Source organism: Alternaria incomplexa (genome assembly GCF_024043165.1).
Source record: "Alternaria incomplexa strain BMP 0042 chromosome Unknown scaffold_34, whole genome shotgun sequence".
NCBI classification, from domain to species: domain Eukaryota; kingdom Fungi; phylum Ascomycota; class Dothideomycetes; order Pleosporales; family Pleosporaceae; genus Alternaria; species Alternaria incomplexa.
Genome location: NW_026249883.1, coordinates 41,598 through 53,147, shown reverse-complemented (window position 1 = coordinate 53,147; position 11,550 = coordinate 41,598). Strand labels below are relative to the sequence as shown.

General features: G+C 53.5%; 5 protein-coding genes across 5 annotated transcripts; 3 read left to right on the top strand and 2 right to left on the bottom strand.

Annotated features, from left to right (window-relative positions):
• Positions 1-66: 66 nt before the first annotated feature.
• On the bottom strand, positions 67-795 carry J4E90_011026 (uncharacterized protein; the record flags this gene model as incomplete). The annotated part of the gene is made up of 1 exon (XM_051440538.1): positions 67-795. One exon carries the CDS (start codon positions 793-795, stop codon positions 67-69), a length of 729 nt encoding a protein of 242 aa, XP_051285618.1.
• A 3,213-nt stretch (positions 796-4,008) lies between these two features.
• On the top strand, positions 4,009-4,462 carry J4E90_011025 (uncharacterized protein; the record flags this gene model as incomplete). Its single annotated transcript, XM_051440537.1, has 2 exons — positions 4,009-4,298; positions 4,354-4,462. 2 exons carry the CDS (start codon positions 4,009-4,011, stop codon positions 4,460-4,462), a joined length of 399 nt encoding a protein of 132 aa, XP_051285617.1.
• Positions 4,463-6,786: 2,324 nt separating this feature from the next.
• Positions 6,787-8,066, top strand: J4E90_011024 (uncharacterized protein; the record flags this gene model as incomplete). The annotated part of the gene is made up of 4 exons (XM_051440536.1): positions 6,787-6,917; positions 6,964-7,220; positions 7,281-7,607; positions 7,678-8,066. The coding sequence occupies 4 exons, from the start codon at positions 6,787-6,789 to the stop codon at positions 8,064-8,066; spliced, it is 1,104 nt and encodes a 367-aa protein (XP_051285616.1).
• Positions 8,067-8,133: 67 nt separating this feature from the next.
• J4E90_011023 (uncharacterized protein) lies at positions 8,134-9,512 on the bottom strand (the record flags this gene model as incomplete). Its single annotated transcript, XM_051440535.1, has 3 exons — positions 8,134-9,250; positions 9,309-9,417; positions 9,485-9,512. The coding sequence occupies 3 exons, from the start codon at positions 9,510-9,512 to the stop codon at positions 8,134-8,136; spliced, it is 1,254 nt and encodes a 417-aa protein (XP_051285615.1).
• A 581-nt stretch (positions 9,513-10,093) lies between these two features.
• J4E90_011022 (uncharacterized protein) lies at positions 10,094-11,119 on the top strand (the record flags this gene model as incomplete). Its single annotated transcript, XM_051440534.1, has 5 exons — positions 10,094-10,188; positions 10,272-10,365; positions 10,413-10,551; positions 10,598-10,771; positions 10,824-11,119. The coding sequence occupies 5 exons, from the start codon at positions 10,094-10,096 to the stop codon at positions 11,117-11,119; spliced, it is 798 nt and encodes a 265-aa protein (XP_051285614.1).
• Positions 11,120-11,550: the final 431 nt, after the last annotated feature.

Genomic DNA, 11,550 nt, shown 5'->3' with positions numbered 1-11,550 from the left:
TGTTAAAGCCCGCGGATTATGCGCACGGATTATGCCCTCTAGATTTCCTTTCTTAGTTAGCGAACCCTAACGCGATACCAAATCGGGCGCGGATTGTGCATAATCCGTCGCCTTATATTGGTTAGGCTTCTGTCTGAGAAGCGGCTGATGGGCACTCAAATCCTTGTCGCGCAGCGTCGCGAAGCTTGCTGCGTACTCGTCTTCTTCCATGCGCGCAATCGCCGCGTACTTCTCGGTCGCTTCATCAGCCATAAGTGCGTCCCATTCCTGCTGCGTCAGTTTGTGGTCTGCGGCAATGCCTTTGGCAATATATGGGTTGATGCCCTCGGACATGGCTTGGAGATCCGGGTCGTTGACGTTCAAGACTTGTGGCAGTGTCTCGTGGTTAGCGTCGACAAGTACCAGCCCGGCAATGTGATGGCCATTCCCTGTTAGCGCAATGAATTCGTTGATCAGTACGCCGGCCCAAGAATGACCGACGAGGATGAGAGGATTCTCGAAGGGAACGTTCTCGACAAGGTATTGGATATCTGTCGCAATATTCTCGGCTGTGGGCGGGTACGGAGCGCTGTCGGATAACCCATAACCGGCGCGATCGTAGGTGAAGCAGCGCATGGATGCAGAGAGCTGTCGCACGACGGCTGACCAGTTGAGCCTGCTGCTTGCGACACCAGAGACAAACAGTACCGCCGCATCATGAGGATCGGCCGGTTCCGGGCCGTAGGTGTATAGCGCAAGGGAATGGGTGCCATCGGTTTGCACCATCCTTACACCAGCGTGATCCGCGGTAGTCATCGTGTGTAGATCGTGTCGCGTGCTTGTCGTCCAGGGTCTTGAAGTCGTACGTGAAGAGTCTCAAGACAGGTGGTGACGGGTTTTCCTTTCGAACGCGACAGCGACCTACGCTTGCTTAAGTAGATGCGAAGTTACAACATATTCATCGACACCGCGCGGCGTAGTCTCACCAGGGCAGGATGTGCGGAAAGAGTAAGGCGCCACCTCGCTTGTGGATCAGATTCATAAGCAAAGGGCGCAGCGCCCTCCGCGACCGTACGAACGACAAACTCGAGCCGGTTTCAAGCTCAAGCGACTCCTGTACATAGCCAGGCGGCCACGATTCGCGGTGGACAACTCATTCCATGTAGATTTGACCAAGGACTGCTGCGCTTGGCAAATGCTTTGTGTCGCGCGCGCTCGTGCATGGAATCTGTGTGCAAGGTACGACTATCAGATTTGGGAGTAGCGATCTAGTGCTTTCTTCGAACGGACGACGCTTGAGGGTGGTAGGAGAAGTATATGTCACTGCGGCATGATGTCTGCGACGAAGCGGGCAACGGTCGCAGCCCTCCACCGATATCGACGCCGAACGCGTGCAGGGCGAGAAGCCCAATGGTGATAAAGAAACATTAGGTTGAGGAAGTAACGACGCGCTCTACAATGCGAATGCGCGTGTCGTCGTATCCATGTCCCGCAACAGCTTGCGCAGCCATTGTTCACCTTTGTGGTACTTGATACGGCGCACATTCTAAACACATTTGTCCTAGATTATGTGCATCTCTCGATGGGATGCTAGCACCAGCGGGCCGTCCCAGGCATACATTACCGCTCGAGAGGCGGAGTGGCGCCGTGCTGGGATGGGTTTCAAGCGAGTCTTCGTGATGGTATAGTGCGCGTCTGCCGACATCGTGTGCGGTCGTTTCATAGGATGGGATTAGAGATGCGGGGACCGGCGTCAGGATGGGGAATGCGTTGATGAGTAAACATCTGCTACTGCGATACGTCAGTCGGGCCCTGGGGCAGCGCTCGGGTGGGGACGCTTACGTTATACGGCACAGCGACAGCGATGGGCATACAAGTGTCGCGCCGATCTTGTTGCAGTAGGAGGATTAAGGATTGTGAGAGACGATGTCGCCCTCATTCACGGTGCTACGAGGAGTTGGTTGGAGGATGCGCAGCGGTGGACGGTTGCGCGCGTGGATGGTGCATCATGTTCAGCTGGCTCGCCTGCGCCAGTTGTTTGATGGCGGAGGCATCAAGGCGCGATGCGAGAAGGAAGATCCCACGTAATTCTGGAGACGGAGGGGACGCTGTAAGGATCGTGTTGGTGATGTCGCGGTGGGTGTGCCCCCACACCCCGAGGAAGCTTGGCGGTACTGTATCGCCGAGGCAGCCAAGCGACACCAGCTATCTTCTGCACCAAACGTCACACAGCTCCGATCCTCACGCAACAGGTCAAGTTCCAGCGATGTCACCTTCTGTATCGCATCACTATTGGCAACTCTACAACGAGTTCATAACAGAATAGAGTTCATAGTGTACATCGGTCAAATCAGCGATTTTAGGCTCTTTCTGGGATGCGCCCGCGGAGGTGCTCACGACTGACGTCCAGCAAGTCGCCAACGTGGTCAACAAATGAGCTCATGTGGAACTTTGTTTCGAGGCCTCAAGAGCTCACGGGGATGGACTATGCTACAGCTGTCAAGGGGACTTCGCAGCTCCCCGGGAAAGCTGTACCAAAAGACTGCGCGGTGCTACCGTGGGAAGTTCAAAGAGTCGGATTTCGCACCGTACAAAGCCGAAACCATACCTACTCGGATTCCCTCGCGGTGTGTTTCGCGATTGGTGTAAGACGAGAGTTGTGTTGGTGTTTTACGGCGCGAAGCATCAATACCCTGCGTATTGGTGTGTTTCCATGAAGGCTTCCGTGACGAGTCCCGAGGACATCTGGATAGTCTTCATTCGCTGCACTAAGAGAATGACTGCTTCGAGGATGTGGGACAGCATCGTGCGATGGAAAGGACCGCGGCAAGAAGCACTCGAAGAGCATGCAGAAAGGCGAACGCTTCATTTCCATAGCTTCCGTGCGAACGTGCAGCTTGACCGGTGTGATGGTATTCGGCGCTTTGGTGACCAGGGTTGTGGTTACAACGTCGGCCGAGTGAACTCACATCCAGACCGCATTGCTGGAGTGACGAAGACACAAAGGACGAGATGTCAGAAGGCAATACTTCACGGCGCAGCAGCTATTTCCCATCTGGAAGTTGATAACGTTGCCAGGCCACTGACGTAAACCTGCAGTGTGCTGGACACAAACATCTTCGCGTTCGGCTTCGTCGCATTATTCCACTACAGAACGGGCAGTCGCGCCGATATTTCGCATGGTCCTTGAAGATGCGCATGAATTCCCCGTATTAACATGCTAAGTTTAGCATTGTCGGGTCAGCGCGGACATTGCATGCTATTCAACGACCGTGAGCTGTGTACTACGGGTAAAGAACCCGTACTACGGATGAAAAGCCGGCGGGTACTCACGTGAACTTCGCACAACACGTGCGAAACCTTCTAGAAGATGAGGTCGAAGGCTTGTCAAGCGGGAAAATGATTATCTCCACAAGGAATATCTCGCTGAACCTATGTTGAGTACGCCTCGACACTAGACTCTGGGGTTGATGGAAAGACTCTGCGCAGGTGCAGCGAAGAGTCGACGTTGTCTCCCTTCGGACCGCTGCTCCACGATACGAGATAATGTGGCTCGCCCGATATATTTACGAGATGATCATCGGAATCGCGGTGGGTGATGGACGTTTGCGGTGTGGCATGACTGCAAGGCTTCGAGAAACGAGGCGGTAAACAAGTCTACTCGCGCCGGTTAGCTTGAAGGCTCCTTCCCCACAAGTCTGCAAGGAAGGACTACACGAAAGCGAAGTATAGCGCCGCTACTAATAAATTGCCTCCAGTCTGATGTCCGTTCAGCGGTGCACTTCCTTGTCGCCAATCTCCAATGTAACCCCGTATAGATATTTCGAAAGCACAAGCATCAGCCGCATTGACGCCCCCCGAAATAGACGAAAGCTTGTCATTGCACTAGACAACGGCGGACGTAGACTGACCTGCGTATATAAACGTTGAAGGGCTTCCGTCAAGTACTCATTACACAGCATCCATCCATCTCTTCACAACAAGTTTAACTCATCTCACCCACTTTCGCTACCAACCCACGAATCAACCATGAAGTTCGCCATCGTTGCCCTTTTCGCCGGCCTTGCCGCCGCCGCACCCACCGCCGTCCAGGAGGACCAATTCGAGACCGTTACCGTTAACAACGCCTCGTATGGCGGTCGCGACGAGACGTATTTCTCGTTCTACGTTCACTCTCAACACGTTGACAACGTCCACTGCGCTGCCAACCCTAACTTCCGGGTCGATACCGTCTACAGCTGCGACGACTCTTCATACACATTCCGCGTCTTGCAGGTGGACGGCGGCATCTATCTGAGATTGGCCCACGTTCTTAACGGGTGAGTTATTCGAGCGATTATCGGGTGGGGAGAACACGTGCTGACATAACTTTAGACCTTCCATGGTGGGCGACTTCATGGTCAGGATGAACGGACCTATTCCTATTGCCCTCAGCCAGGTCGGCACTGCCACTGCCGACTTGGACAAGGAGGGAACTGCTTAGACGATCAGTGGACTACATAGTGAGGGATCTCGCAGTCGATCAGACCCGTAGCTATAATGATAATGTTTTTCTGGATCATCCAAACAATGCAGACTATAATCCATGTGATGTTCGCATTGTGGGAAGCAGATCACAGTCGTCCTGAGGCACATGCGCGTGCTCTTCTATCGACATAACGACATATCGTTCACCTGAGCCAGCGAAGTATACCATCACATGTTTGAGTCTCCGACTTGACGATCTGACTGGTTGAGTACATGAACGTATCAGTCTCGCGCAATGCGGCGAAGACGTGCGACAACAGCTGGTTGGCATTACCTGCAATGCCCTTCATATCATGGCCCGACGCGTTTCGAGAGCATCATGTCCGAGGTAACGCTCCGTATTGATATGGCCTGCTTATGTGTCGGGCCGGGCTTTCCTATAGGACGGCGCTGGTAAAGTATGTGTTCACGACGATGTACCGACCGACTTGCTGGCTGGACGGCCTAGATCAGACTAGCAGCTCTCTGCGGATGGGTGTGATACTGGAAGCGCACGAGCGCAACGAAGCGGTTGGACTAAGGGTATTGTATCTCGGGCGGGAGATGCTCTCTGATCGCGTCGTCAATTCGTCGTCGCAAGAGTGCGCGCACAGTTTGCCGTGTTGACATGGGCAGTCGCGCTTGGGCGTGCTCGTGTGTGCGCGGATGTTGAGACAGGTATTCGCGACGCGTGATAATCTTGTGGCATCTCGATGAACTGGCTGCGTGTATTCGTCTGCGGTGCGGCGGGTGGTGGGCACAGCTACGGTGCTGTTGAGGACGTGGAGGCTTGCGGCGATGCTGCCGCCCGGAGATACGCTTGCAGCCTGCCCGGAATTAAGCGACAACGCGCCTCGGCCCGCCCATCTGCGCGCCACCCTCACGACGCCCTCAACATCCACCCGCAACGCGCTGCCCAAACGTTCGCCTCTGTTCAGCATGCTGGCGTCTACGAGTCGACCTTTCGTCAAAGTATCCCTCCCGGTCAAGACTAGAGTCATATCTCCATCATCCTGTCCGTCGATGCGCTCTTGCGATACCATTCGGCTTCCTCGTGCTCGCCGTGGTCTCGAACGTTTATCCCTCATGAGCTTGACGCAACAACTGGCGGTGTCGAGCTGTTGGCCGGTCTCATAGCAATCGGGATACTCTAGCGGGTTCTGTTCTATTCGTACACGTTTTCATCGAGGCGATGAGCAACTTCCGACGTCTGCCTGGGACCCTGCAGGCATCATGTAGTCTGGGCTGCATACCGGTGATCCAACAACAACGTCGCAATGTTTACACCGCTTGGTACATATGGCCAAAACATCGGTACGCCCATACGGACCTGTTGTGGGGGACATGGGAGGCTGTGAAGCCAGTGGGACCACTGCATGATCGCGATCCGTCGCTGATGCACGGCTGCTCAGCTAGGCCAGCCATCCTCGGGGCCACTACATGCTCGGAGGGACTACAACCAAATGAGCTAAACAAAATCTTCATCATCGTTGCACCAGTGTACGTTGGGTTGGAAGACATCAACTGGACTCTTGGTTAAATTGCTGGTAGCGCACGCAGAATCTTGTACCATATTGCGACCGCGCTGCAGCACGCATATCTCAGACTGGAAGCTATGCAGCTGTCACATTTGAGTCAAGAACTGTACATTCAACAGGGAGCGATGTTGTTCAATGCCCCCGCGGGTCGGTCCAGGGAGAGGAAGGCTCGGAGACTCCGATACCTCGGCACTACATGTACTTCCGACAACCGACAGCCGTGAAAGTCAGTACGCCATTCATTTCCCCTCAAATGTCGATCATACATTCGAGCTCTGGGCCTACCCGCAGTCCGGTCCGCTCTATACTAAAGAACGTCACTCCGAGGATTGCTAGGGATTGTTTTACAACACGAGCGAGCCTTGTGTATCCGCTAATCTAGATGTGACACGGGCGATCGGGTTCCGTCCTTCACAAGGCTAGCGTGCTGGTACGAAGTACAGATGTACTAACCCTACCTGGCACGGTTCTGGCTGCTCCGCACTCGCACAACCTTTTTGGGCATTAGTTCTAGATTTCCTCTCACTACAAGATTGGGTTTCGACATAGAGTGGAGAAGATAGAGTCGGAGTGCGCGAACAATGCAAGGTGGAAGACAGCATGTAGCAAAGAGAAGGTTGCAGACCAAGTCCAAAGACAGAAGGTCACACATCGAATTTTCAAGACGCTAGGTTAAAGGCACGAAACGAAGAAGCATAAGAAAGAGCAGATTCCTCGAAAGAAGGACGGCCATCAAAGCATCTTCGCATCGAATACAACCAACATGCAGCTTCTCAAGTTCTTTCTCCCGCTAGCCTTGAGCGCACCTTTCTCGGCGGCGCAACCACTCGATGAGAGAGCGATCTCTTCGAGCTGGGCTGGGGTCAACTCGTACTTCCTTCATGCCTACCAGAAGTATGCGCACCTCAGGAATTCTCGTGCATATACTCACCATCAACAGGACTGATCGTCTAGCTGTACTCGACGCGGTCAAAGATGCGAAACTCAAGACGCTGCGTATCTTCATCTCTCCCACGCCTCAAAACAACAAAGACACTGGCTCAGTCAACATGCCCGATATCGAGCCACAGCAGGTCGGCACATACGACGACACCCAGCTGAAGGCCATTGATCAGCTGATGGTCGAGGCGCATGACCGAGGTATCAAGCTCATCATCGCTATGCATGATCGCTATCAACTGGGCTGCTGGGGTAATGGTATGTTCCCTTCAAGATCGAACTGGAGTTGCCGGTGATACTAACGCGTGCGTGTCACAGATACATACGTGTCGAAGTACAAACTTCCTGCAATCGACTGCGCGAGGACGCCCGCCGCTCAGAACGACGTGACATTCTTCTACCAGGACGCATCGCCCATCTTCGACTTCGACAACCGCCTCACACACATTCTTCAACACAAGAACGCGTTGCTCTCGGGCTCACCGCAATGGAAGGATCTGTCAGACTATATCTTCTCGTTCAATATCCAGAACGAGGGACAGGGACATCTGCGCAACAACATTGCGCCTGCGCCAGAATGGTGGTGCAATCGAAGCAAGAAGATGCGAAGCATCATGGGCAGCAGCGCCATTCTTATCTCGACAGGTACGTAGTCTACATCCCCATTCGCACTGCTCTGTGCTCAGAGACAAGGATACTGACTTTTCATGTTTAGGCGGTGGAAACGAATTCCCCAACTCCGACATCCCCGAGAACTGGAGCTGCGCGACTCTCGATCTCGTCGACATCCACTCTTACAGCGGCGTATCCGATTGGCGCAACAAAGCGCCCATTGCACTGCAGCACGCCCAAGCCGCCAAGAAGCTCGTGCTGTTCGAGGAGTTCGGTGCGTCTGGTTCCAACAAGGCGAGCGTGGTGGGTCAGCATATCGACATCTTCAATGGTCTCAAGGTGCCGTGGATGATTTGGCAGATCAACAAGCCGGGTAAAGGTGCTGCGGACTTTGAGTTCTGGACGAATGAAGACACGTTTGGGGTTGTGAAGCAGGGGAGTGCTAAGGCTTTGGGTATTGCGGCGGCTCAGACGTTTCCCAACCTTGTATAAGTGCATGCATAGTGGGAGAGAGGCGGGTGGAGAGAGATTGCAGATAGCTTACACCGCTGCATGACAATTATGACTTCCGATAAATGTCGCCTGTACGCTTGATCTCGTCGTCGACATCATTGCCTCTACCTGCAGCTTCCAACTTCCTTACTAACGGCAATACTTCCTTGCCAAAGCGCTCTATGTCCTCCTCGTAGTGCAAGTGAGCAGTCAGCACCAAGTCCACGCCCAGACTCTTCAACAGCAATATCCGATCGGCAATCTGCTCTTTAGTACCGATCAACTTGGTCTTAAAGCCGTCATTGTACTGCACCAAATCTTCAAGCTTGCTATCCGCCCACATCCCCTTCTTGTTACCTGTACTGGCACCAGCCTGCTGTACTGCTTCTCGAAACGCCTCAACGGCCTCCGTGTCGGCTTTCCCTTGAATCTCTTTCAGCACGCGGATAGCTTCTTCTTCCGTCTCACGGATGATGACGAAGCCATTCACCGCGAATTTGACTTTGCCCTCACGCCCAGCTTTTCGCGCACGCTCTTTCACATCCTCGATCTGCTCGCGGAAGCCATCCAGATCGTTGCCGTTCATGAAGTACCAATCGCTGACTTCGGCGCCATTGTTCCGGGCGTCGTCGCTATTGCCGCCTTGGAAGATCTCCGGGTGCGGCTTCTGGAGTGGTTTGGGTGACAACTTGTAGTTCCGGAACTGATAGAAGTCGCCACCGAAAGTGAAGCCCTCGTCACCAGCAGTCCAGATGCCCTTGAGTGCGCGAATGAACTCGTTGGAGCGTCGATAGCGCTCGGCATGCTCGAGCCACCATTGCCCGATACTCTGGAATTCACTCTTGTTCCAGCCCGAGACGATGTTTACCGCAATGCGCCCGTTGGTGTAGTTGTCGATACTTGCGATCTGCTTTGCTGTGACGGTGGGGTTCCATGGCCCGGGAAGTATCGCAGCGATGAGCTTGATGCGCTCGGTGTTGTGCAACAGCGCCTGAGATAATGATACGCTTTCGTGCTGGTTGTCGGCTCCATACGATGCGGTGAAACGAATTTGGGTGAGCGCATACTCGAAGCCGTATGATTCGGCCGTCCGCGCGTATCGTACGTTGGATGCTAGGTCCCAACTCGTCCGTTGGGCTATTTTTGAGACAACGAGACCGCCTGAGACGTTCGGGACCCAATACCTACATTGCCGCAAAGTTAGTAGATGCAGCAAATGGCTGTCCTCGGGAGCCTGCTCACGCGAACAATAGGCGATCGGGATCTTGGTTCAGGTCCAGTTGCTTTGCGGGCGTGTAATCTTCCGCTGTCTTGTTCAGGTGTCCATTGACGCCATTCGTCGTGCCATTCTCTGCTGCTGCTGAACAACTTATCAGCCCCACACGTTCTTGATAGCCGTAGTCTCCGCATAACCTCACCTGTCTTTTGTCTCTTGCGCGGCGTCATGCTTGTTTGGAGGTATACAACAGAACGTAAGTTAGAAGACACGGAGGTATGTGAGTTGAGTACCCGTACTATGCTGCCCCGCAACATGGACTTGGGTTCGATTGCAGATCAGATATACGCATTATAAGCGTGGATTGCGTGATATGCAATCATCCCGAGAGCGGGATTTGTGGGATTGCCGTAGATTAAACCCGGTACGTAGACTTGTTGGTGTTCAGCTCTATTGCAGCCGACTTGCCGCCGATCTTGCCTAAGCCAGCTGGTCAACTTCTATATCGCAGCTCAACATCTCGGCTTCGCATATGACAAGATGTAGTGCATAATCTTGCGACAACTTTACGAGTCCGGCATCCTCAATTGGCTGCTTACAAGCTTCGGTCCATTGGTCGATGTGGCAATCCAACCCTCCGAAGACGTGATGTGCCGTAACTTGCAGCAAGATACTCAAGCACCGCATACCCCACACCAAGATCGCCCAGGGTAGCGAGCATCGACTACAACACTATGATATTTTCCCGACACGACCATGTGAACGCTACTGAGCAGTGAAAGTAACGCCGAAGCACGTAATTCGCTATCGCATGATCGCAATGGCAACGTACCGACACCGCCGTCGTCCCGCGTCGCGATGGTCTTTCTCAGCATGGGAGTTCATGACGATTCAGTACAAAAGCCTGTGGATCAAAGCCAGTCGCTTGCGTGAATGATTCCTTGCGCGCAGACAATCATGTGCAAATTCTCAACGACTGACTTGAACAGTAAAAGCAGCGCTGGCACGACCGATGTCGAGAAGCAACTCACTCATGAGTCCCCAGCCGTGCCAATCGCAGCTCCAAAGACTTTGGGTGCTGGAGTTAGTCATGATTCCAGTGCATTTTACACCGTTGCTAACGTATCAAGACGGCGCTTCCAATCGGAGTCTTCGCGACGACTCTGACCACGCTGTCGCTCAGTCTCATGGAATGGCGAGGAGTGACCACAAACAATGTCTTCGTCGCCAATTTCTTCTTTGCGGCGGCATTCGGCAAGTTACCGGAACGTACGATATATGTATGCTTTGGCTGACTGAGTACTAGGGCTGGTAGTTACTGCACAGTGGGAGCTCTCCGTCGGTAACGGTTTCGCTTATACGGTCTTCAGCGCTTTTGGTCTGTTCTACGCCGGCTTTGGTGCTATCTTGACTCCTGCCTTCGGGGTTGAGGCAGCATATGGAGGCGATGTGAAGCAATACAACAACGCTCTCGGGTTCTTCATGATCAGTGAGTTGCTCAAGACCGACAAGTGGTGAAATCGCAACTAATCGTGTGACAGTGTGGACTGTCTTCGCCTTGGTCTTTCTGGTAGCGTCCTTGCCGACCAACCTGGTCTACATCATCATCTTCTTTTGTGTCGAGCTAGGATTCTTACTAGTCTCGGCTTCTTATTTCGCCACGGCAGATGGACACCCGACCTCGTCCGTCGCTCTCAAGAAAGGCGGTGGTGCGTTCTGTTTCTTGGCTGGATTGACCGGGTGGTATCTGACGTTCGCGTTGCTGCTCAAAGACTCCATCGTTGAGCTACCACTCGGCGACACTTCCCGGATCTTCGCGAAGAGAAAGGCTGAATGAGCTACGAGCAACAGAAGGCTCGCATGCTAGTGACGGAAGGTGTCTCGGAGGTGCGCAGTCTGCTCGACATTGTGATGGGCCGTGAAAGTGCAGAGTTGGATGATGCGATTGAGGGGTTAGATGGCGAACGCGGTTCGCGTTCGGACGTGCGCACGGGTTGCAGACTAGTCTCGTTCTGGGTTAGCACAAATGGGATGATGCAGGTGCGGTCCGCCGACGCGTCTCACTCTCCAACACTCACATTCACATGTTGTACCGACACTGCATAGCCCCACGGTATCTCACTATCGCTAGCTTTACTCGCCTGCCAACAACGAACTCAACACTCACCATGTCGGCGATATATCCCTGTCTCCCCGGTGGTTCTCATCGCCATCGTAAACCTACTCATGTACTCATGTGCACCAATGCGAATGGCTCTAGAATGAACA